Genomic DNA, 25,040 nt, shown 5'->3' on the forward strand with positions numbered 1-25,040 from the left:
GAACTAAAAGCTGTCACACCAAAATCCCACACAACACTGTTCACATAAAATTTTGGGGGTACTTCCATTAAGTGTATGAATCCTATCCCCAATGTTGACTGGCTCTGAGCCCTCCCTTCAAACTCCCAGGTTCCATAAAAAATTCAACTATTAATATTCTTATTTCAATATTTCAACTATGTCTCATTTCAAGATACAGCAATTGTCTTCTATTTTGCTAATGAAAATAAAGAGACTAAAGAGCTGCTTAAAATGCAGATTCCATGGCTCCAACTCAGACCTACTGCATCAAAAATATTTGATGAATTGAACTCAGACATTTTTCTTTTTTAAGTTCGAAAAGATGTGCTGCACAGGTTGAAAATTACTAAATTTAGCCAAAAATGTGATCAATGGAGAATGTATCAGATTCTACTGTAATCATGAAACGAATCAATTTGTAGGCTGGAGATCTAAGGGGAACAACCTACGTTTTTAAAAACCTCCCTGAGGGTTTATTATGCACTATTTGAAAAACACTACCATGGAAGAGGCATTACACCCTTCCTCTGGCTACTTCTCCTTAATGGTCCTGGCCTCACTATATAATATACTGGATAGCTACAATGGCACTACTCTGACAAAGAAACATAACTGAATCAAATTACTGCCCTAGCATATAATATACATTTATTTCCAGGTTTATTATGCACATGTGTTTAAACATCCAGGGCTATTCCCACCTACTCAAACAAAAGTAAAAATTCTTCAGTATCAATTCATGTATGTGTTTTGAAACAGATCTGAAGGGCTATTCTTTTATTCACTAAAAAACAAACATTAATATTTACATCAAATACAAACTTCTAAAAAAAAAAAAAAACCTCCTGAAGTTTTAAAATAAAACAGCAGCCCATAAAAACACTACCCCAATTTACCTAAACAAAGTATTTTATAACTACTTGATGCAACTGCTAAAGCTAGAATGAGATTTAGATGTTCTTATAAAACTATCATTTTTCCCAAGAAAGCAAAGCTTACTCTAAGAAACTGCATTAAAAAAATTCTAATTAAAATCTCCACTTTACTCCAACGCAAATTGAATCCACAGATAAAGACTGGTATACTGCAGCACTAAAATGTTTAAACTACTTCATCTATAGTAAGTGGAGCAACTTAACAAAAATTTTTAAAAAATCACAAACATTCGTAAGAGATAATCTCATACATTTTTACACTAATACTGTAACTTACTGTGATGTGTCCAAAAGTTTTAAAAGTGTGGTAAATAGAAAATTTCAACCCAATAAGTACTATCAAGAAAATGGTTTGGTATTACACTCTACAGTATGGTATAAGTAAAGATAAACTTAAATGTATTTAAAACACAGCATAAAAATATATACATTGTTATGGCTGTCAAAAATACATTATGCTACAAGTGAAAATTAACGTGTTTTATTTATAATTACCAGAGCTATCAAAGAGCGTGACTTCTAAGAAATAAGGTATGAAATAAAATGACTTCTAGTTGATGAGGTGCTGACATATCCTTAAAACACTTAAAAATATATCCATGTCATTAAATTATGATAAAGTTGAAGGCTAACAAAGAAAAACATGACCAGACATGATGTATGTTTTCCTTCGTATTTTATTACATTAAAAAAAATTATTTTTCAAGACACAAAATATGGAAATCAGTTCTTATTTTCTACTTCAAAGTCCATACTCCTATTTGTGTCGGAATATTCCTCATAGGAATATTAGAAAGAAATGAGAGGTGGCATCTTAAACCAAGTAAATCTGCTTTATACTAATTACTCTTACTATTTGGGCAAGCTGAACACTTACCATTTGATTCCTCCCTTTAAACTGAACAGTGAAAAAAGAGAAAGCACATAAGAGGGCCTAATTTCAAAGCTTTTAAAAACAAAAACAAACATTAAATTTAACAATTTTTTCCAAAGACAGTTTTAAAGTAAATGAAGAATAACTGATACAACAATTACCTCAATGTTTCTTCTATTAACACAAAACAGTCAAGACCTATAAAGAACTTTTGTTAACATTTCTTTAGTGCTTGATTACCTTATATTGACAAGCATTATGAAGCTAGGAACCAAATAAAACTGATACCAAAATGATGAAAAACTTTTGTCTATCCATAATTTCTAATATCAAAAAACCTAAAAATCTGGCAAAGACTGTATTTCCCCTAAAAATTTAATTCCTTTGTTACATACTATTTTAAGTATGGTTTCTCTTCAGAAAATTAAAAATATAGTAACTTTGTGGCCTAACAAGAATATTAATTAAAAAACAGAAACACAAACAGAAAACAAAAAAACCTAGCACCAACTCTCCAGCCCAGGGTTCAGCAAACTTCTTCTGTACAGGGTCAAAGAGTAAGTATCTTGTGTTTTTTGAGTCACGGATACTCTAATATTCTCTTATTTTCCTTATCCATCAACTCTCTAAAACGTAAACACCATTCTTAGCTCTGTGGTAGAGTGGTAGAAACTGGCCACTGGTCCTAGGCTATAGTTTGCTGACTTCTGCTCCAGCCAAATTAATCTTATGATGCTTCAAATATACAACTTATACTTTAACTACCTGAAAACAAAGATATCTTAGTATTAAAATATAACATCTACATTTTCTAAGAGTATAATCTGGTGAAACAATAAATGATCTATTTTTGAAATGCTTTAATAAACCCACCATGAATATTTTAAATATGTAATTCATTTATTCTCAAAGTTCATCGGTAATTTGTAAAATTCTACCCACCAAAAAATTAATTTTAAACATACAAATGTTTTAAAATTAAAACAAGAATTTGCAGTATTTCAATTTTAAATTATAGCAACATTTCCAAATAATTTTTGAATAGAAAAGTAAAATTAAAATCTGTCCTTCATTAATTATACCTATATTAAATGCCACTGAACAAATATAAAAAACACTGGTATGTTTTTAAAAAATTTCTATGAAATAATTTCAAAAAATAGAGTCTACAAACAAATTTATGATATAGCCAACTTAAATGTAACAGGAGAATACATTTTACTTAATCATTTACTTTTAGTCCCCTAAATTATTTATGTATATGACATTACAAATAGCTACACATATGTTCCAAGAATGCAAAATTTATGCCAAAAAAAATAGTAAGAAAGCTAATTTCACCAAATCTGGCTATAAGCAAGCACTTTAGGAAAAGAAATGTTCAGGTACATAAAAGGAGAAGGAAGAATTTCCTAATCCTTAATGGAACAAAATAAAGTTTTCCTAGGAAATGTATTATATGTGGTTTACATCTGGATTATACTTGGAAATAAAAACTTAGTCACTAGTTTTCAAAATATGGACCAAAAAACTTTAATTCCATATAGTTTTATAACATCATAAAATATCCTCACATTGATAAATCCAACAGATTATGTTCACATTTAACAACCAAAAGACCTAAGACCACATTTAAAATACGTCATAAGCAAAGACTATGTATCCAAGTAGGAAAAGAGAATTGCAAAATGATGCTAGAAATGGTCGAAATTAAGAGAAAATGTGCAATGCTTGAAAATTCAACTAACTTGGTAATGGAATTTAAAAATCAATTAAATTAAACCTTTAGTGTAACTTATAAATAGTAAGAAACCTCTCTAATTGAATTTAAATGCCACATAATTTTTAGTCAAAGGATATTTACTTGATGTAACCAAGATAAAAATTTCTTGTTGTTATTATACAAGTTAGGATGCATTTTACTGTGTGTATTCTTTTTTAGAAAAGAAGTTTAAAATTTTTCTAGGGACAGAAGAATGGGGGCAGAAGGTCAGCAAAAGAGTCAGTGACTTGAATTAATACTTGTAGCCTCAGAAACTTTATTAAAGAATGACTTCTGAATAGCTAGGGAAGAAAACACCAGTAAATATTTTTCAGAATAATGACTGTTAAAATGGCATTCATCTAAGGTGAATAGTAAGACTTGTTAGTTCACATTAAGAACATGGGGATTTTAACATATCTGAAGTATCCTTGTTTGCCCTACCATTTTGCCTTCCCAAAAAAACCTACTCTGAGTAAGACCAAATCTTCAGAGCTCCAATTTAAAAAAAACTCAGGGATAGAGAAACTTGTTAAACATCACTGCAAGGATAAATTCAACAAAATCCAGGATGTGAGAAACAACAAGGGTCTGTTTCTTTAAAAATTAAGTAAAAAATTTAAAAGGTGAAGATAAAACCTACAGACTAAAAACACTGGATTTGTCAGCCAATTTGAACCAGTTGTAAAAATAAAAACCTTTATAAAACCTGGGCAAATGTGGGCTTTTACTAGTTAATATTAAAGAAGTGACAATTTTTAAGATATGACAAAGATATTTTTAAAAAGAGTCCTTATTTTCTAGGGATACATACTGAAACACATATTAATAAAACCATATAAAGTCAGGGATTTAATAAAAAATAATTCAGGAAGGGTGGGTAGATTAAAAGATCAGCTATGTAGCGATAACTGTCATGGTTGGGTGATGAGAACATACTGGCCTACATTTGTATTTGTCTAGTATCCTCCAATATAGGGAATTTTTATTTATGTCATTCCATTAAGTTTATTTATTTAAATCATCTTTATGCCCAATGTGGGGTTTGAACTCAGGACCCCAAGACCAAGAGCTTCATGCTCTTCTGACTGAGCCAGCCAAATGCCCCTAAAGAATTTTTATTATCAATAAATGTTGAAATTCAATCAAGTAGAGATGATAGATTTACCAAGAGTTCTAATTTAGAACCATATATTAAAAAAAGATAAAAATTTTAAAAATTTAACATCCTTTTTATAAAACATTAATAGTATCTTCAGAAACTACTTGTAAGTTATTGCCTGTAAGAGGTTAAGAAAATCATTAGTTTAACATAAACAAACAAGACAAATTCGTAAAGATTTAAAAATATATAAACAAATATCCAAAGAATTCTAAATATGCCTTGTCCACCTGACAATATAAAATAATTTCAGTTAACTTGTATTTTACTTACATTTTCCATATAATTTGGCTTAAAGCCCTCTTGTTGTCGCCTCAGTTCCTCCTGTTCTCTGTGTCGGATCATTTCTTCCTCACGGCGTCGATGCTCTTCCTCATGTCTGAAAGATTTTCAAATAAAAATTTCAGCAGAGTTGACATGTAAGCTACAATCAGGTGTTTTATTCAAGGTAAAACAAAATCATTTAACAAGTTACTTCATACAAAATCTGTAAATGATGACTGACTTACTATATTTACTTTCCTTCTTCTAGTTTGCTCTAAGCTTTAATAAATCAAATAACCCAAAGAAATAAAATAACCAGAATAAATAAAAAAACAGAGCAATAACATGTAACTAAGATGGTTAATATATTTATAGTCAAGAAATCAGGAGTCCAAGAGCTCAAACATGCATTCTATTACTGTATAAAGAGAAAAGCCTGGGATCTGTCGCTGGCATAATAGAGTTCTTAAAGGCACTCAGAACCAATCCTGATAAAGACCACTACAAAGAACAAAACTGCCTAGTCAAAAAAATCTGTGTGTGTCAAAGGAACCCTTAACAAACCCTCTCTCCCCCATTTTATAACCCACTGAGGAAAACTTCTGGAACAGGTGTCAGCCTACCATCTGTTGTTATAAATTGAGTTTTAGAAGACAATCATTTACTTAATGTCTATAGCTACCTTTGGGCCAGAGCAGTACTGAGTAGTTGAGACAAAGACCGTATGACCTGCAAAACCTAAAATATTTACTATTTAGCCCTTAGCCCTTTCCCAGAAAAAGTATGCCAACCTCAGCCTTATAGGTATGTGGGAGAAAAAAATATTGAACTATATGTGTTCAGAATTACAAATAAGTTAGTAATTAGTTATGACTAAGAGAAAAAAAAACCTATAAAATAATACCGAATAGACTCACATTATATTGGCATTTATGTCAATGCAAATTCAAGTATATATATCCTCTACTCAAAAAACAATTTCAAGAGTGAAGACTATATAATACTGATGTACCTTCCTACACTAAGACTCGAATTTCAAGATACTGTTTTTTCCTGTAGAATGCGTCCCCAAAACCAACTCCATGAACTTTAAAAAAAAAAAAAAAAAGGTGGTATTTCCCACAGACAACAGAAAACCCAGCTGTTAGAGGAGTTTGGGTCAGATCGCAAAGCAAAAATGTTCCTAAGGGATTTTAAGCAAAATCTAGACTATTTTGAGATTTTTTCTCTAAGTCCCCAATATACATTTCTATTCAGATAAACTGAATTTCAAATAAAGTGGGTAATCTACTTCTTAGACATTAACACACTCATAAAATTTTATGGTTAAGAAAATATTTTCATATTCACACAGCTGAAAACATATATACGTAGAGGTAAAAAATCCTCCATCCAAAAACTCCACTACTACGTATGTTTTGAAACTGATTTTTCCTGATTTCAAAAAGGGTCCATATACAATTATTATATTATTAACAGGATCTGGGACAGCACCCAGCAATCAAACACACTGGTATTTCTGCAGTAAGATGAACATTCACTTTTCTAAAAATAATAAAGACCTGATAAGACCCCAACATAAACGCAGGTCAGGTTTATCATCAAATAGGCTCCTGTCAGATCCTGCCACTAAATGATACATGAAAAAGCTTTTGGTTTTCAAAGTTTTTTTGGTTTCAGAATTACAACAACAAACTTATTCAGGGATAACTTAAGACATGTATTAGAATTTTAAATGGGCAAGTCCATTTCCAATAAACTAAAAAGAAATATCTACATAAACGTGCAAGAATATATGTATACATAGATATACACTGTGGCATTAAAGACAAGAAGTTGAAGACATGATCAATTATAAATGGGAAACAAGTATGGCTCATTGATGCCAAGGAACACAAAACAACTGTTACAAAGGCACATTTGCATTTACTAAAACAAAATAGTATCTAAAATATAGCTGTCACAGAAAAAAGCAAGTAAAAAACCAGCATTCCTAATACTGATTTTAAAAATCACCTGTATGAGCACAGAGGGGGATAGAAAAAGTTTACATCATACTGGGAATAATCTGAGAAACAGGACCATTTACTTTACATATATATCATTGAGTTTTGTTTTATATTTGTATTGCCATGAAATTTAAAAAAAAAAACGAATGAAGTATTTTAAACAAAATTTGTAATGTACTTCTCCCATTGTTAAAGCAACTTTTTTTTTAATAAAACGTGAGAACAGATTTACAAATCAGGAGTAAAAGGTAAAATCATTTAAAACAGTTATTTTTTTCCTTCCAGTCCTCTGTCCATAAATTCAAGAATTTCTATTTTGTTTTTAAATAAGTTGATGCCACACTAACAATTCTATAATCAGAACTTACAGATAATATTCACATATTCCCTATCATATACACACACACACACACACACACACACACACACTTTTAATTTTTTCTATTTCACAAGATGCTTTAATGAATATTTTTATATGTATATTTAATGTCTCTTCAGGTGAAGGATAATTTCCTAAATAACATTTACAAATGGAACTAAAAAAGTATGACAAATTTTAACCTCCTTCATGTTATAACCAATTGGAAATAGATAAAACCTCAATTTTACAATTTAATTTGAACCCACTAATTATTTTCAGGTCTCATATATTTTTCTAGGATTTTGATCTAGAAAGTAAGCTGATATAACTAATGGATAACAACGTCCTGCTACTCTTTGTTTTAGCACTATGCTCTCCACACCTATTCAAGGACTCAGTACAGAAGATATTTATAACAAATGGCATAAAATGAGCAGAAGGGTGGTAAGAGAATGAAGAAATAAATGAACTATTAAGTGGTCAAGTCACAGCTTGAACTAGCTCATCATCCCTTGTCCTAGTATTCCTTCACTGCCACAGCCTCTGAAAAATTAAGTAACCTAACAAGAAACCTAGTAATTTATTTGTAGCACTGAAAGGAAAACTGGAAACCTGCATACTCCAAATAAATTATTTCTCTCAAAATAAACTTTCTTAAGCCAGTTTTGTCAATGTTCTAAGGTCAAACAAAAAAGCAGAGTCCACACTCCTGGCTTATTAACAATTAAAGCAGTCCTGTACAGCAGTAGCCTCAGTCAGCTATATTTCTTCAGTTTAACTGCTATAATTTTATTTGCTTTGTCTTGCAAGTACAGGATATATTTGACAATTACCAGTGTAAGTTCCTAGACACATTCGGTCTTTCTTGGTCTTTCATGAGCTTGACTTTCTTTTTTTCCTAGTGGCAGATAGGTTTCATTGAGCTGGGCTGGGGCAGAACAGAATCCTCACCCACAGCAGATGGTAGAGGTGAGGTTGAAAATAAAGTGTGATTTGTGCTAGAATCACACGTTTTGGCTATGCTGAGAGCCAAGGGCCTGGTTAGCTGGGAGGTGCAAAGTCTGACTTTTCCGTTGATTGTATCTCCAGGAGCAGCAGGAAAGGCAAAAAGCCTGACTTTCCTGCTGGTTGCATCTGCAGGAGGAAGCCGAGGGGAGGCAAGGAGTCCAGAAACTAGATTCGTGGAGCATAGGGAGGAAGTCCAGTCTGCTGGTTACCATGTTCAATCTGCTTTTTTAAGTACAAGGCACCACAAGGCTGAAGAACCTCTGTCTGGGTGGGCTAAAAGTGGCCGGGCACAGCCTCATGTAAAACTTTTCTTGAGCTGCAAGAAAAGCTCGTGGCTTCTCTTCCTGTAGGACCAAAAACTTCTACAACTTCAGGATGTGTTCCTTGGTCTCCTCTAGTGACATTCTCTTTCAACTCCTTTTTCTTCCTTCTCTGCTACTCTTCCTCAACTTCTGTTCTATCATCTTGGACACCACTCCTTCCTCCAGCAGACCACATTCCTAGCTCCATCATGTGCCATTGCAAAACCCAGGCGATGGCACTGAAAAGCCTGGGGGCATTCCAGGAATACACGCATGGCGCTGTTGGGGTACTTGGGCTATGGGAGCCCTGCTCTGTCAATGACTGCTAGAACTTGTACTAGACCTGTGGGGCAGCAGTTTCTCAGGGTGTACCATGCCCAGCTGAGGCAGAAGCCCACCCAGGTGGTGCCATAGTCAGGTGTCTAGCACTTGCCACCCTGACTTCCTAGCCTTGCAGGAGAGGTCTACCATGTACACAGAGCCAGGCCACAGTCTCCAGCCTGGGTGCGCAAAACACCTTCCTCCCCACTCCCCTCAGAGTGAACTTGACACTTTTTTAAAGAGAACTGGTAATTTTGTACAATGTCATTAATCAGGATTCATGTTATATTTCCTCATGGACTAGCCTGAGGTTATAAATTTTTTGCCCAAAACTCCCACAGAAATGACAATGTATCTCTCTGACTGAATCGTATCAAGCAGTTCCTGGTACCAATGTCTTACTACAGGTGATATGAACCTTATACATGGTAATGGTGCTGTCTATCGCTTCTCCACTTTACATTTACTGTTTTTCCATTTGTACCTAATACAAATGAGTATTCAAGTTGTGTTTCTCAAGTTTCAGGAGAAACTTGAACATTGGTCAGTAAATCTTGTCTGTAACTTTTTATTATTTATGTCTGTAACTAATTATTACTAATTATGTTTGTCCCACTGGTGATTTTTCTCTCATTCCTTCCATACTGATTAACTGGAATTCTACTATAAAAAGAGTTGTTCATTCTCTTCCATTTATTTATTCATTGAATTATTTACTTCTATCAGTATGGATTCATGGTTATATGCTTTATTCTACAGTTTAAAATCTAATACTATAATTTTTTATTTTGTTGCTGAAACTGTTTCAACTTTGGCCATTTGGGAGCACCTTCAGTTTGCCTCCTGTGTAGTTTCAGTATTCCCCATGTTTTATGAGTACAGGCCTACTTTGTTTTATTCGGTTTTGCTTTACTGTGCACTACAGATAGAGTGAGGGTTTTTTGTTGGGTTTTGTTTGTTTGTTTGTTTGTTTACAAATTGAGGGTTTGGGGCAACTCTACATCAAGCAAGTCTATTGGCCCCATTTTTTCCAAAAGCATTTGTTCACTTTGTGAGTCTCTGTATCACATTTTGGTAGATAATTATCACAATATTTCATTATTATTATTATATTTGCAATGGTGATGTGTGATCTTTGATGTTGCTTACTACTGTCATTGTTTTGAGACACCACAAACCATACCCATATTAAGACCAAATATTATCAATAAATACTATGTGTGTTCTAACTGCTCCATTAACAAGCTGTTCCCCCATCTCTCTCCCTCTCATCTGTCTCCTTCTCTGTGGGCCTCCCTACTCCCCGAGACACAACAATATGGAAATTAGGCTGATGCCTAGACCTAGAACGGTCTGAGTGTTCAAGTAAAGAGCTACATGTCTCTCACTTTAAATCAAAAGCCAGAAACGGTTAAGCTTAGTGAGGAAGTCTTTCCCAAAGCCAAAAAAGGCCAAAAGTTGGGGCCTCCTACAGCAAACAGCTAAGCAAATGAAATGCCAAATGAAAAGTTCTTCAGGGAAACTGAAAGTGCCACTCCAGTGAACACATACAAATGATAAGAAAACAAAACAGCCTTTTTGTTGAAATGGAGGACTTTTAAGTAGCTGCACAGAAGATCAAACCAGCCACAATACTTCCTTAAGCCAAGACCTAATCCAGACCAAGGCCCTAATGCTATTCAATTGTAAAAAGATGAAAAAAGTGAGGAAGGTGCAGGAAAAGGTCTGAAGCTAGCAGAGATCCAGAAGCTGCCATCAAGTTATCCAGAAGATCTAGCTTAGATAATTAACGAAAGTGGGTATACTAAACAACAGATTTTCAGTGTAGATTAAATAACCTTATACTAGAAGAAGATGCCATCTAGGACATTCATTGCCACAGAGGAGAGGTCAATGCCTGGATTCAAAAGATAGGCTGATTGTCTTAATGCTGTTTGGTGACCTGAAGATGAAGGCAATGCTCACCGACCATTCTGAAAATGCTAGGGCCCTTAAGAATTACGCTCAATCCACTCTGCCTGTGCTCTATACATAGAACAACAAAGCCTGGATGACAGCACATCTACTTACAATGTGGTTTACTGAGTATTTTAAGCCCACCGCTGACATCTACTGATCAGGAAAAAAGATCCCTTCCAAAATATTGCTGCTCACTGACAATGCGCCTGGTCACCCAAGAGGTCTGATGGTAACAGACAAAAAGATTAATGCTGGTTTCATGCCTGCTGACACAACATCCATCCTGCAGCCCACAGCTCAAGGAGCAAATGCAACTTTCAAATCTTATTATTTAATAAATACATATTATAAATGTATAAATACATTTCATAAGGCTATAGCTGCTGTAGACAATGATTCCTCTGATGGACCTGAGCAAAGTAAAATGAAAAACTTCTAGAAAGGATTCACCATTCTAGATGCCATTAAGAACATCTGTGTTTCACAGGAAGAGGTCTATCAACCTTAACAGGAGTCTGGAAGAAACTCATTCCAACCTAACCCTCTGGATGCCTTTCAGGCTGAGGGGTTCAAGACATCAGTGAGGGAAGTAACTGCAGATGTGGTGGAAATAGCAAGCAAACTAGAACTGGGGCCTGATGATGGGAGCATATTGCTGCGATCCCATGATAAAACTTTAAACGAATGAGGAGCTGCTTCTATGGATGTGCAAAGAAAGTGGTTTCTTGAGATGGAATCTACTCCTGATGAAGATGCTGTGAAGACTGTTGAAATGACAACAAAGAACTTAAGCATACTACATAAATGTAGTTGATAACCCATCAACAGGGTTTGAGAGGACAGACTCCTGATTTTGAAAGAAGTTCTACTATGGATAAAATGGTACTACACAGCACCACATGCTACAGAAAAATCCTTTCTGAAAGGAAGACTATTCATGAAGCAAATTTCAATTATCATCTTTTAAGAAATTACCACAACCACCCAACCTTCACCAACCACCAACCTGATTAGTATTTTTTTAATTAGGGCATGCACTTTTTAAAAACATAATGCTATTTCACACTTCATAAACTACAGTTTATAGGTGTACATATTAACGTGCTGGGAAACCAAAGAATTCATCTAACACACTTCATTGTGATATTCACTCTACAGCACAGGTCCAGATCTGAATCTGCAGTTATCTCCAAGGTATGTCTGTAAGAGAGGTTTAAGAGGATTCCTATTCTGAAAGAAGTTCTATTGTGGGTAAAATGCTATGAAACAGTATCACAACTAGAGAAATCGTTTGGGGAATAAAGTCAAAAACCGCCACAGCCTTCCCAACCTTCAGCAAACACCACCCTGACCAGTCAGCTGAAATAGAGCTGAAATAGAATAAAGTCAAAAACCGCCACATGCTTCCCAACCTTTAGCAACCACCACCCTGATCAGGCAGAAGCCCATCAACATCAAGGAAAGACCTTCCACCAACAAAAAGATTACAATTCACTGAAAGCTTAGATGACAGCACTTTTTATCAATTAAAGTGTTTTTTCATTAAGGTGTGTGTATTTTTTTAAACCTAATGCTTTTACACACTTGTTACACTACAGTATAATGTAAACATAACTTTCACATGCACTGGGAAGGCAAAAAATGCATTTGATATACCTTACTGCAATATTTGCTTTACTCCAGTGATCTGGTACTGAACCTGCAGTGTATGAGAGGTACACCTGTACTCTCTTATTCCCTCATACAACATTCCAGGCTCAGGCTGGACTTTTTAGTCCAGGAGTCAACTACTTCTCCACAAAACCCTAGCTCCTTTTATTAGAGAATGGTGTTTGGAACAAGAATCTAGGCCCTCTCTGTGTGCTGTTACTGAAGCATCCCATCATTGCTTCTAGGAAGACAGGAGTTATGGAATGTATGTATGTATGTATGTGAATCTACATATATACACACATCTGTACTTCTCTAAGTTAAATACCACTGAGTTCTACTGATAACCTTGATCCCAATTCAACATCACAGGATTCATTTTAGTTTTAGCCTTTTTCTCTTTTTTCTTTCTCCAACAATGAGAAACCCATGTTTCCTTATCTATATTTACTGATCTGTTTGCTCAAAAAAGTATATACATTCTTTTTTTTTTTTTTAAGATTTTATTTATTTGACAGACAGAGATCACAAGTAGACAGAGAGGAAGGCAGAGAGAGGAGGAAGCAGGCTCCCTGCTGAGCAGAGAGCCCGATGCGGGACTCGATCCCAGGACCCTGGGATCATGACCTGAGCTGAAGGCAGAGGCTTTAACCCACTGAGCCACCCAGGCGCCCCAAGTATATACATTCTTTTCACTAAAGACCTAATGAAAGTGGGAAAAAGGTACATACAAAAAATAGTTTCAGAACTACTAACCCATATTCCTGTGAAAAACACATTAACCAGATTACCAAATATACTGCTTTTCTTCTAATTGGCCTATAGTGTCAAGATAGTGTTTTCAAAAGTTATGGAAGTTTCTTATTTTCTTCCCCATCCCTTTTCAGAGTGTTAATGTTATTTACTTGAAATGCAATGTTATTTACTTGCAATTGCAATTATTCATTTGTTTGTTTTTTAAAGACTTTATTTTTAAGTAATGTCTATACCCAATGTGGGGCTCAAACTGACAATCCCAAGACTGAGTTGCATGCCCTATGACTGAGCTAACCAGGTACCCCCATTTGTGTGGATTTTTTTAATGCCTTCTTATGATTCTCCCTCATTGTCTGGTTAAATTATTTTATTTTATTTTTTGGCAAGTGAAGGGTAAGATTTTTAATTCTAAAAGCCTAATTGGCAAATATAAATACAAGGGAAACATGCAGTCAGAGTTTTATATTTGGGCGGGAAGGCTTCTTTCTCTTTGTAGAAGTAGAACACACTTTAAAATACTTACAACTTCTAACATAAAAAGGAAAAAAAACAAAGATGAAGAAATTGGGAAAAGGTCCCTTGTGTAAGGAGATTATATGGGGAATTTTATATAATAGTGATTCTCAAACTTTATGATGCACACCAATCATCTGGAATACTAAGCACAGGTTGTGGGGCTCTACCCTTATAATTTCTGATTCACAAGCTGGGGCATGTGGAGGCTTATAATCAGAATGCTGACATTGTCTGCCCAAATTATCATAATTTGAGAATAAGTAATTTAAAGAGCAGAGTAACTAAAAAAAAAATTAAAATTAAAAAAAAAAAAAGAGCAGAGTAACTGCAAGACAGAAACATATACACATTGATAAAAGCAGGGACAAAATTAGAAAAAATACATTAAAATATACTGAATATACCTATCTCCAGACCATAAAGACACTTGACATCTATTCAAGGCTCTTTGCATTCTTTCTTATTTATTTGCCATAAGCACCTTACTTTCTACCACAAGCACTTATTACTTTTATAACACTTTAAAAAACAAAACTTTGAGGGGTGCCTGGGCAGCTCAGTTGGTTAAGCCAGGCTCCCAGCTCAAAGGGGGTCTGCTTTTCCCTCTTCCTCTGCCTCTCTCCCTGTTAATGCTCTCTCTCTCTGCCTCAAATGATTAAATAAAATCTTTAAAAAATAAAACAAGGGTGCCTGAATGGCTCAGATGGTTAAGCGACTGCCTTCAGCTCAGGTCATGTTCCCACCAGGGTCCTAGGATGGAGGCCCACATCTGGCTCTCTGCTCAGCGGGGAGTCTGCTTCTCCCACCCTCTCCCTCTGCCTGCTACTCCTCCTGCTTGTGTTTTCTATCAATAAATAAAAATTATAAAAATAAATAAATAAAATAAAGCACAGAAAACTTTGGGGCATCCAGGTGGAACAGTTAGTTGAACATCCGACTGTTGGTTTCAGCCAGGTCATGACCTCAGGGTCCTGAGATTCTGCCCCCTGGCAGGCTCCGTGCTCAGAGGGGACTCTGCTTGACATTCCTTCTCTCCCTCTGACCCTCCACCCCACACTTGCTCTTTCTCTCTCTCTAAAATTATTTTTAAAAAAGTTTTATGGGTGCCTGGGTGGCTCAGTCAGTTAAGCATCTGCCTTCAACTCAGATCATGATCCCAGAAATCTGGGATTGAGCCCCGTATCACGCTCCCTGTTCAACAGGAAGACTGCTCCTCCCTCTCCAACTACCCCTGCTTGTGTTCCCTCTCTCTCTGTCAAATAAATATTTTTAAAAAGTTTTTTTAAGGGGCACCTGAGTGGCTCAGTGGGTTAAGCCTCTGCCTTCAGCTCAGGTCATGATCTCAGGGTCCTGGGATCACACCCCACATCAGGCTCTCTGCTCAGCGGAGAGCCTGTTTCCCTCTCTATCTCTGCCTGCCTCTCTGCCTACTTGTGATCTCTCTCTCTCTGTCAAATAAATAAATAAAATCTTTAGAAATTAAAAAAAAAAGTTCTTTTAAACAAAAAAAAACACATTAAGTTTTCTTTAATCTATCATAGCTCTGTTCATAACATTTCCTAACTATTTTGATTTTTAACAACTTTTAAGAGTAACATTTATCTCATATTTCACAATTAAATACTGCTAGTACAAGAAAAGCTGTTAATTTTTATTTATTATTTTTTTAAAAGATATTTATCTATTTGACAGAGAGAGATCACAAGTAGGCAGAGAGGTAGGCAGAGAGAGAGAGAGAGAGAGATAGAAGTGGGCTCCCCGCTGAGCAGAGAGCCCGATGCGGGACTCGATCCCAGGACCCTAAGATCATGACCTGAGCCGAAGGCAGCAGCTTAACCCACTGAGCCACCCAGGCGTCCTGTTAATTTTTTTTTTAATACATCTTGGATCAACCACTCCTCAAAGTCCTTATTTAACCTAGAAGACTTGAAGTTGACCATTACAGTTGCCCATTTTACACTGAGACTTTAAATACCCATATCTCTTATCATGTATTCCACTCCCACAAATCTTTTTAAGCAAATTATCAGAAGCACAAAGATATATAAAAGCATTCACAATAGTATTATACACATGGAAAAACTAGAAACTGAAACTAAAAACTAAAATATCCATCTCTAGAAAAATGATCCAGTAAACCACAGTACATTCTTACAACAAATTATATGCAATACCTAAGCCCCTGATGTAAGTTCACAGTGAATGCAATCAAATGTCCATAACCAGCTTAAAAAAATCATAGTTCCGGGGTGCCTGGGTGGCTCAGTGGGTTAAAGCCTCTGCCTTCGCTCAGGTCATGGTCCCAGGGTCCTGGGATCAAGACCCGCATCTGGCTGTCTGCTCAGCAAGGAGCCTGCTTCCTCCTCTCTCTCTCTCTGCCTGCTTCTCTGCCTACTTGTGATCTCTGTCTGTCAAATAAATAAATAAAATCTTAAAAAAAAAAATCATAGTTCCAAAAAATTATGCTAATTTATAGAATGATTCCCAGAGTACAGTCAAAATATGGACACATTTTGTTATTTTTTTCTGTATTTTCCAACTTGTACAACTTGTTTATAGTAGGCAGTAGGGAATTTTATTAAAAACACAATGAAAACTACATATATTCACATATATATTACAATGATGTTCTTTTACCTCAGTTGTATTTGCTTCCGTTTTTGTAACTCTTGGTTTCTGAGTTCCTCCAAGCGTCTGAGTTCTTCTTGACGCCTCATGAGATCTATAAAATATTGATTACACATTAATATTTTTACCTTCCCTTTCTGTATTTTTTAAATCCGTAATCACACAGTTCTCTATTGCTGGCAATACATTTAGTAACTTATTCATACTCATACACCTAGCTCTTTTTGTATATTATTTTATAATGGAAGATTACAAGCTATGTAATGAGTCAAATAAGTATCTTTTCTGGGCCTGTTTCTTCATATGTATGAAAATAATAAAATTTATCCTTATGTTAAGTAATTAAAATGGGTAGTAACTGTTTTAATGTAAAGCCTGGAACATACTAAAAACAGAATAAATGGTACCTATATTTTCATATATTCAGCTGGGAATATAAAGCCCAGAAAGATGCCTTGGGAGACATGAGCAGAGGGCACATAAGAACAAACAGTAAGAATAATGGGATACCGTTTAACTTCCAAAGAGTATCTCTACCAGTAAAATTAGCGTAAGATTCCTCCCACACAAAATCAATTTCTTATGAAAAAAGGCAATGAGAGAATTCTTATAAGTGAGGAAGGGCTGAATTCTGATACTAACAAGATTACTTTAAACAAGATGAACAGGGACACCGGGGTAGCTCAGTGGGTTAAAGCCTCTGCCTTGGCTCAAGTCATGATCCCTGGGATAAAGCCCCGCATCGAGCTGTCTGCTCAGCAGGGAGCCTGATTCTCCCTCTCTCTCTCTGCCTGCCTCTCTGCCTACTTGTGATCTGTCAAATAAATAAATGAAATCTTTCAAAAAAAAATTTAAAAATAAACAAGATGAACATTCCCAGAGTCACCAATCCCTGCCATATCATCAAGAACAAGGGTTCCAGAGTAGTTTAAGATTAGAAAAAGTACATCTTTGCCCATGTGCTATAAAAATCTTTGAATTATCTTACCAAACTATGTGTGCATACACATATGGATTAAAAAATATTGAACTACTCTGGGTGGCACAATTATTGGTTGCTTTTATTTCCCTTTCCTCTTATCATATTATCTGAAATTTCTAATGTAAACATAAATTACCTCAATTAAGCATTTCTTAATAAATCACTATATCAAAAACTTAAAAAACAAAATACTAACAGTTACAGTTATTCTACATGCCAAGAGCCCTAATAATATAACCATAACAAAGTAGGCATCATAACCCTAACAAGGTAAACATTATCTTCCCCATTTTAATGAATGAAAACAGACTGAATTATGTATTACTTAGGTCAAAGAAAAAAGATTCAGATTTATCAATGTATAACCATCCAGCTAGGGTAAGGTAGTGACCAGGGGATTCCAACAAGATGCCTCAAAACACTTAGCTACCTTAAAAACCATCAAAACCTACTACAATAATTTCAAACATTGAGACCATTAGTTGTCAACCTTAATTGCTTTTTAGAACTATCTAAGTACCTTTTAACCAGACCAATTAAATCAAAATCTCTTGTGATGGAGACATCAATGTTTTTTTGAAGCACCAGAGCTGACTCCACTGTATAAACATTGAGAACCATAAACTATTAGATAATTGCTTTAGCTGGAGAAACCTAGTAGACACCAAAAATATATAATCTGCTTATATTCCTAAGAGGAAATGCTCCAATAAGCCAAAATGTACAAAGTGTACTATGATCATTAATTATCGAAGAAAAGCCTATCCAGTATATCCTGTAACAATTTTGTCATGGTTTTGCAGGTTAGCTGCTCTTAAATCAGGGACAAATTACAAATATGTAATAATGTAAAAATATGCATTACAGTTTCTTCCAGGAGTAAGAAAAAAACATAAACATTTATTTTCTGACAAATGGACTTTCTCCTTCTAAGCTGTGCCGGTTGAGAAAACTGCTTTAACCTCTCAGGTAGTATTTTTCTCACCCGTTAACGCTGATATAATATAGCTCAAAGAATCCAAAAATAAAGTTTTCATAAAAGCACATTATCCAATTTAAGAGCACTATCAACTTAAAGCAAAACTACCATTTACATTTAGTAAATTATTTCTTTTAAGTTGCTAATATCTGAAGTTCCTGAAATTTCAATAAAGCTTACATATTTGTACAGTGCCAAAGTAATATCCTTATGGGGGAATAAGTTACCAAAAAAAAAAAAATATATATATATATAGATATAGATATATATTTATATGTATCTATATATATCTGGGATGTTTTCAATCTTTGATGCAGTAAATCACAGTCACAAGGAATTTTCTTTAAAAAAAAAAAAAAAAATCCAAAGGCATCCATCCATACACATAAAGACATCAGCTGCAGCACTACTTATTACTAGGCCAAAAAATATGTGAAAGTGCTTTCCTAATTTAATGACAAAGAACATAAAATTACATCTATAATTTCAATATAATATAAATATATGGGAATATCTGGGAATAAAGACAAATTTAAAGTTTGATCTGGACTGTGTTTTCTCAACCCATATATACTCTCTGATCTAAGAGTCTATTTTCCAGAAATATAGGCACTGAATCTATAGATTTTAAGGGCATATTTAGTCCCAAAGAAAAGCTGAAACACTATGATATTAAAACAAGATGTATCTTAATTACTAGAACGAAAAGATAGAAAAATATAATAAAGTACAATAAAATGTTAGTAAAAGAATCTAAGTAGTAAACACCTTAAGATCCCTTCAACATTATGTTTAAAATTTCTCTTAACAAGGGATGCCTGGGTGGCTCAGTTAAGCATTTGACTCCTGATCTTGGGGTTTTGAGTTCAGGACCTGTGTTGGGCTCCATCCATTCTGGATATGGAGCTTACTTAAAAAGAAAAAAAGAAAAGGAAAAAAAAATTAACAAAATGTCTGGGGCGGGGTGGGGGGCAGGGAACACATCCTGGGTTAAATTACTGGACTTGACTTAAGAAGAAAGAATCCACACATACACCCCAATGTTTATAGCAGCAATGTCCACAATAGCCAAACTATGGAAAGAGCCTAGATGTCCATCAACACTTGAATGGATAAAGAAGATGGGGAGATATATATATATACAATGGAATATTATCAAGCCATCAAAAAAAAGAAATCTTGCCATTTGCAATGACATGGAACTAGAGGGTATTAGGCTAAGTGAAATAAGTCAGAGAAAGACAATTATCACATGCTCTCATTGATACGAGAAATTTGAGAAACAAGACAGAGGATCATAGAAGGAGGGAGGGAAAAATGAAACAAGACAAAACCAGAGAGGGAGCCAAACCGTAAGAGACTCTTAATCTTAGGAAACAAACTGAGGGTTGCTGGAATGAAGGCGGGTGGGAGAGATGTGGGTGCTGGGTGATGGACACTGGGGAGGGTCTGTGCTATGGTGAGCGCTGTGAATTGTGTAATACTATGAATCACAGACTTATACCCCTGAAACAAATAATGTATTATATGTTAATAAAAAACAAAATAAATAATAAGAAATAAAAATAAAATTAAAAAAGAAGAATCCAAATCAAGTCACTTACGAGACAGAAAAAAATTCAGGCTTACTTCAGAGAAACATCCCCACAGAAACATCCAATGTTAGAAAACAATGAAACATGCTATCAAGTACTTAAGAAAGGGAGAGAGAAAAAGATCCATGAGTTTCAAACACCAGTTTAAAATATAAGGATCAAAGATAATATTTTAGAAGACATAGACTGCAAGGAATGTTGTTTTTATGAACCCTTCCTTAAATCATGAGGATAAACATCAATCAAATGAACAGAAAAGTCATGGCTCATCTATTTAAAGTAGGGTCAAGATTTCAACATGTGAGGATTATAATGAAAGAACATTAAGCTGAAATGAAAACATGATATTGAAGAGTTATGTGCACTTCCCTGTTCCTGCCAACATTATCCACAGCAGTGAACATATGGAAACAACCTAAACATCCATCAACGAGTTAATGGATAAAGATGTGGTGTGTATACGTACATACATATGTACATACGCACAACAGAATATTATTCAGCCACAAGAAAATGAAACCCTATGTTTCCAAAAACATGGATAAACCCTGAGGGCATTACAGCTCAGTAAAATATGCCAAAAATAAACCAACCAACCAAACAAACAAACAAACAAAAATATTGCCTAGAACTTACATGTGGAATCCGAAAAACTCATAGAAACAAATTAGTAAAAAAGTGGCTGTCAGAGGCTGGGAAGTGGGGTAAATAAGGAAAGCTTGATATAAAGGTAAAAACTTTCACCTGTAATAATAAGGCCTGAAAATTCAACATACAATGTAGCCACTATAGTTGATAATACTGTATTGTGTAATTGAAAACTACTAAGTAAAAACTGAATGTACTGCAACACCAGAAAAATAAAATCAGCTTTTCCACTAAAAAGAAAAAACTTGGGGTGCCTGGGTGGCTCAGTGGGTTTAAGCCTCTGCTTTCGGCCCAAGTCACGATCCCAGGGTCCTGGGATCGAGCCCCGCATCAGGCTCTCTGCTCAGCGGGGAGCCTGCTTCCCTCTCACTTTCTGCCTGCCTCTCTGCCTACTTGTGATCTCTGTCAAATAAATAAATAAAATCTTAAAAAAGTAAAAAATAAAATAAAAAGAAAAAAATGTCATAAATCAGATGCAAAAATAAATTTTGAGAGGAAAAGAAAATGAAGGAGGAATAAATTATGCCTATTTCCTTGTTTTTTTTTTTCCCCCTTCAGTAATTAGGATCAAAAGACACTTAAAGGGGTGCCTGGGTGGCTCAGTGGGTTAAGCCGCTGCCTTCGGCTCAGGTCATGATCTCAGGGTCCTGGGATCGAGTCCCGCATCGGGATCTCTGCTCAGCAGGGAGCCTGCTTCCCTCTCTCTCTCTCTGCCTGCCTCTCTGTCTACTTGTGATCTCTCTCTGTCAAATAAATAAATAAAATCTTTAAAAAAAAAAAAAAAAAAGACACTTAAAGGCAATTTACTTCCTCTACTTGATTTATCAGTACGAGGGCATACATAAACACTGATAATATAATCCTAAAATTCCAGTGGTGGAAGAGGAGAGAGTAGTAACAAATGTATGGCAGTTAATCTCATCTACTCAAAGTTTATAAACTATAGGAACAAAGATAATACAAAAATAACCATGAAGAAAACTCGAACTGCTTCTTATGCTGATGATCAAAAACAGGGAGAAGGAAAAATAACCTATAATAGTATAATGGATTTAGATCTAGAAAGGATTAAATAAACATCAGCAAGGTACAAAAGTACAATTATTAAAACATATTGGTGTATCTTTTAAGAATTAAGATTTACAAAATTTAAAAAAAAATTTACAAAATTTTGCTACGATCCATACATATGAAGCACTGCTTTTACTAACTGGAAAAAGAACCAGATATCAATCAACAGAGGATGAGTTAAATTAATTATATCCATTTAATAGTATCATGCACCCATTTAAAAGATGAAGCACATCTTCTGTAGAAAGTACAATAGCAAGGTACAGAAAAAGATAAATAGGGGATTTTTTTGGTTATAAATACATATACATATCTACTGACATAGTCAAGTTTTCTTTTCATTAAGGGATATACAAAAGAAACTGCAAGGTACAAAAGAAACTATGATTCCTACAAGACAGTAGAAAGTGGAGGAAGGAAGGGGAGGAGACACTTTTTCTATACTATTTGAGTTTCCTATTTCCATAATAGGTGAACTAAAGAGCTGTTTGTTTCTGCACAGCAACAGAACAACAATTACCTAAAGTTCCTCCTCAAGCTGAATAAATCCTTAGAAATGCTGTATGAAATATAAAATTGTAGAACCAAAGTATAAATTTTAAAAAAATTTTACACAAACACTAAAATTTATCACCTGCAGACTTTTGCTAAAATACAAGATGTACTTCAGCAGAAGTAAACCCAGAAGGAGTAGGCTATACTACACAATGTGCTTTTCTAATAATACTGTAAACCAAAATATTGTTAACAGGGGTTATAAAGAAACACACAAAAAGCAATGGAAAAAAAAAGTTCATGGAAAATAACTTTGCAAAATTATTCTGCTTCAAAAGTTAAGCCTTAGGGATGAGGCAAATCTAAGAGCTCAGAAGAACTTTATGAGGCCAAAAGAAACGTTCTTTGTCATCCCTATATCCTCAAATATCTCAGTGTCTTCTACAGCTGACATTAAAAAATATGTGAAGTCATGACTATTACACAATTGTTTGTCATCATCAGCAACAAATCTCTTGTAGTACAAATGCTTCCATATTTAATCAATGTTATGTCCTAACTATAACATGACCTTAGACAGTGGCAAAGTGCCCAGCAGGCTATGAGAAGAAAATAATTCATATTGATCAGAAGTACTAGAGTAATCATGGGGTCCAGGAAATTAAATTTTAAAAAATTTCCCAGTTGATTGTGATATATAACCAAATTTTAAAACCACAAAACCACCAGACTAGATAACCTTGAAGATCTCTCTTCCATCTCTAAGCAGTCAATGATTCTATAACCTTATCTTATAAAACAATTTAAAATTTTCTGCTAGATAAGAGACTTATATTATGTAATATAAATGAGTTCAATTTTCTTAGAAGAGTGAACTTACAGAACTAAGTTTAGCACCCAAGTGAAACCAGAAATGTCTGACTAGTTTCTATAGTTTCAGCAGTTACTTAGTGACTTGATCATATATTCAATAAATATTTACTGATCAGAAAAAAATAAACCCAAGACTTTTAAGAATCAAGAATCTAACAAAAGGACTGAAAGATGAATGATCATATTTTTCACCTTTAAAAGAAATACTGGCTCTAGTATAAAGAATAGTTCAGAGGAGACCAGGATTAAACGACAGTCTAGTAAGAAGTTTACTGAAGAAATCTAGGCATCCTGGTGCCTTTATCTCTAGGGGTAGCCAAGAGAAAGTAGGTACACTGAAATGCTAAATTTAAAAAAAAAAATTAACAGCCAAATAGAAAGCAATCAAATGCTTATTTTAAGAAATATAATACCTTGGGGCGCCTGGATGGCTTAATGGGTTAAAGCCTCTGCCTTCGGCTCAGGTCATGATCCCAGAGTCCTGGGATGGAGCCCAGCATAGGGCTCTCTGCTCAGCAGGGAGCCTGCTTCCTCCTCTCTCTCTCTGCCTGCCTCCCTGCCTACTTGTGGTCTCTGTCTGTCAAATAAATAAATAAAATTAAAAAAAAAAAAAAGAAATATAATACCTATTATGGATAGTTGAAAAATGAGTGACAGGAATGACCAGAAGAAATTATTTGGAGAGCTAAAGAACAGAAAAGAGGAGAAGAGATAAACAATAAAGATAGGCATAAAAGGAAACCACCAAGAAGACAGGGGATAAGTGAGCTTCTAGATATATTTAAGCAGCTTGTCATGTTAGGTATTTGACCAGTGAATATGAGAACAGATGATCACCCATTAAGAGTGCTCTTAAAGGTTCAGTAAGCTGTTTCAAATATTCTTGCCAACTACAAAGAATTCAGTCTGCATGAATCCCCATATTTATCAGCACACATGAATCTTTTTCACCCCTGCCAAAGAATATCCATCTGTAATCTGTAATCTTCTGACCCACAGTACAATCTTTTTTTTTTTTTTAAGATTTTATTTATTTGACAGAGAGAAAGAGAGATCACAAGTAGGCAGAGAGAGAGAAGGGGAAGCAGGCTCCCCACCGAACAGAGAGCCAGACGCGGGGCTCGATCCCAGGACCCCGGGACCACGACCCGAGCCAAATGCAGAGGCCTTAACCCAGTGAGCCACCCAGGTGCCCCCCCATAGTACAATCTTAAATAGCCAGAGTTTGTCATAATTCTTCTTTCCAATAAACAAAATCTTTTTTAAAACGTTTTAATTCCAGTTGGTCAACATACAGTGTTATATTAGTGTCAGGTGTACACCAAAACAAAATCTTGGTATGTGACTTTATGACAAATCTACACACCCTGAGGTGCCCTTTTTTTCCTTTTTAAACATGGGGCTTGAACTCACAACCCTGTGATCAAGACCTGAGTTGAGAACAACAGTAAGACACTGTGGGGCGCCAAGGTGGCTCAGTCATTGGGCATCTGCCTTCAGCTCAGGTCATGATCCTGGGGTCTTGGGATCAAACCCCACATCAGGCTCCCTGCTCAGTGGAAAGCCTGCTTCTCCCTCTCCCACTCCCCCTGCTTGTGTTCCCTCTCTCACTCTCTGTCAAATAAATAAATAAAATCTTTTAAAAAGAAAACAAACAAAAAAAGAATCAGACACTTAACCAACTTAGCTACCCAGGCACCCAAAAACTTATTTTAGTAAGTTATTTTTGCTTTTCTGGTTTTTTTTTTTAAAGGAAGTTCTCTTGGAAAAGGGAGATTTTTGTTTCTAACACAGTGGAAGTTCCAACTAGCTCAAAACTCGTAACAGGCAACTTAAATAACAGGTATCCCTGGGAAATATAAACAAGAC

At 35.1% G+C, this 25,040-nt stretch overlaps 1 protein-coding gene across 1 annotated transcript in view; it reads right to left on the reverse strand.

Moving 5' to 3' along the window:
• The window catches only part of PSPC1 (paraspeckle component 1), a 71,170-nt gene that overhangs the window by 19,207 nt on the left and 26,923 nt on the right, over positions 1-25,040 (reverse strand). The window contains exons 5-6 of the mRNA XM_032838211.1: positions 16,538-16,622; positions 5,028-5,133 (exon numbers count right to left, since the gene is read on the reverse strand). Of these exons, the coding sequence (XP_032694102.1) occupies positions 5,028-5,133; positions 16,538-16,622 (191 nt within the window). The remainder of the gene's footprint in view (positions 1-5,027; positions 5,134-16,537; positions 16,623-25,040) is intronic.

Source organism: Lontra canadensis, unplaced genomic scaffold, assembly GCF_010015895.1.
Source record: "Lontra canadensis isolate GAN:19392208 unplaced genomic scaffold, GSC_riverotter_1.0 scaffold103, whole genome shotgun sequence".
NCBI lineage: Eukaryota > Metazoa > Chordata > Mammalia > Carnivora > Mustelidae > Lontra > Lontra canadensis.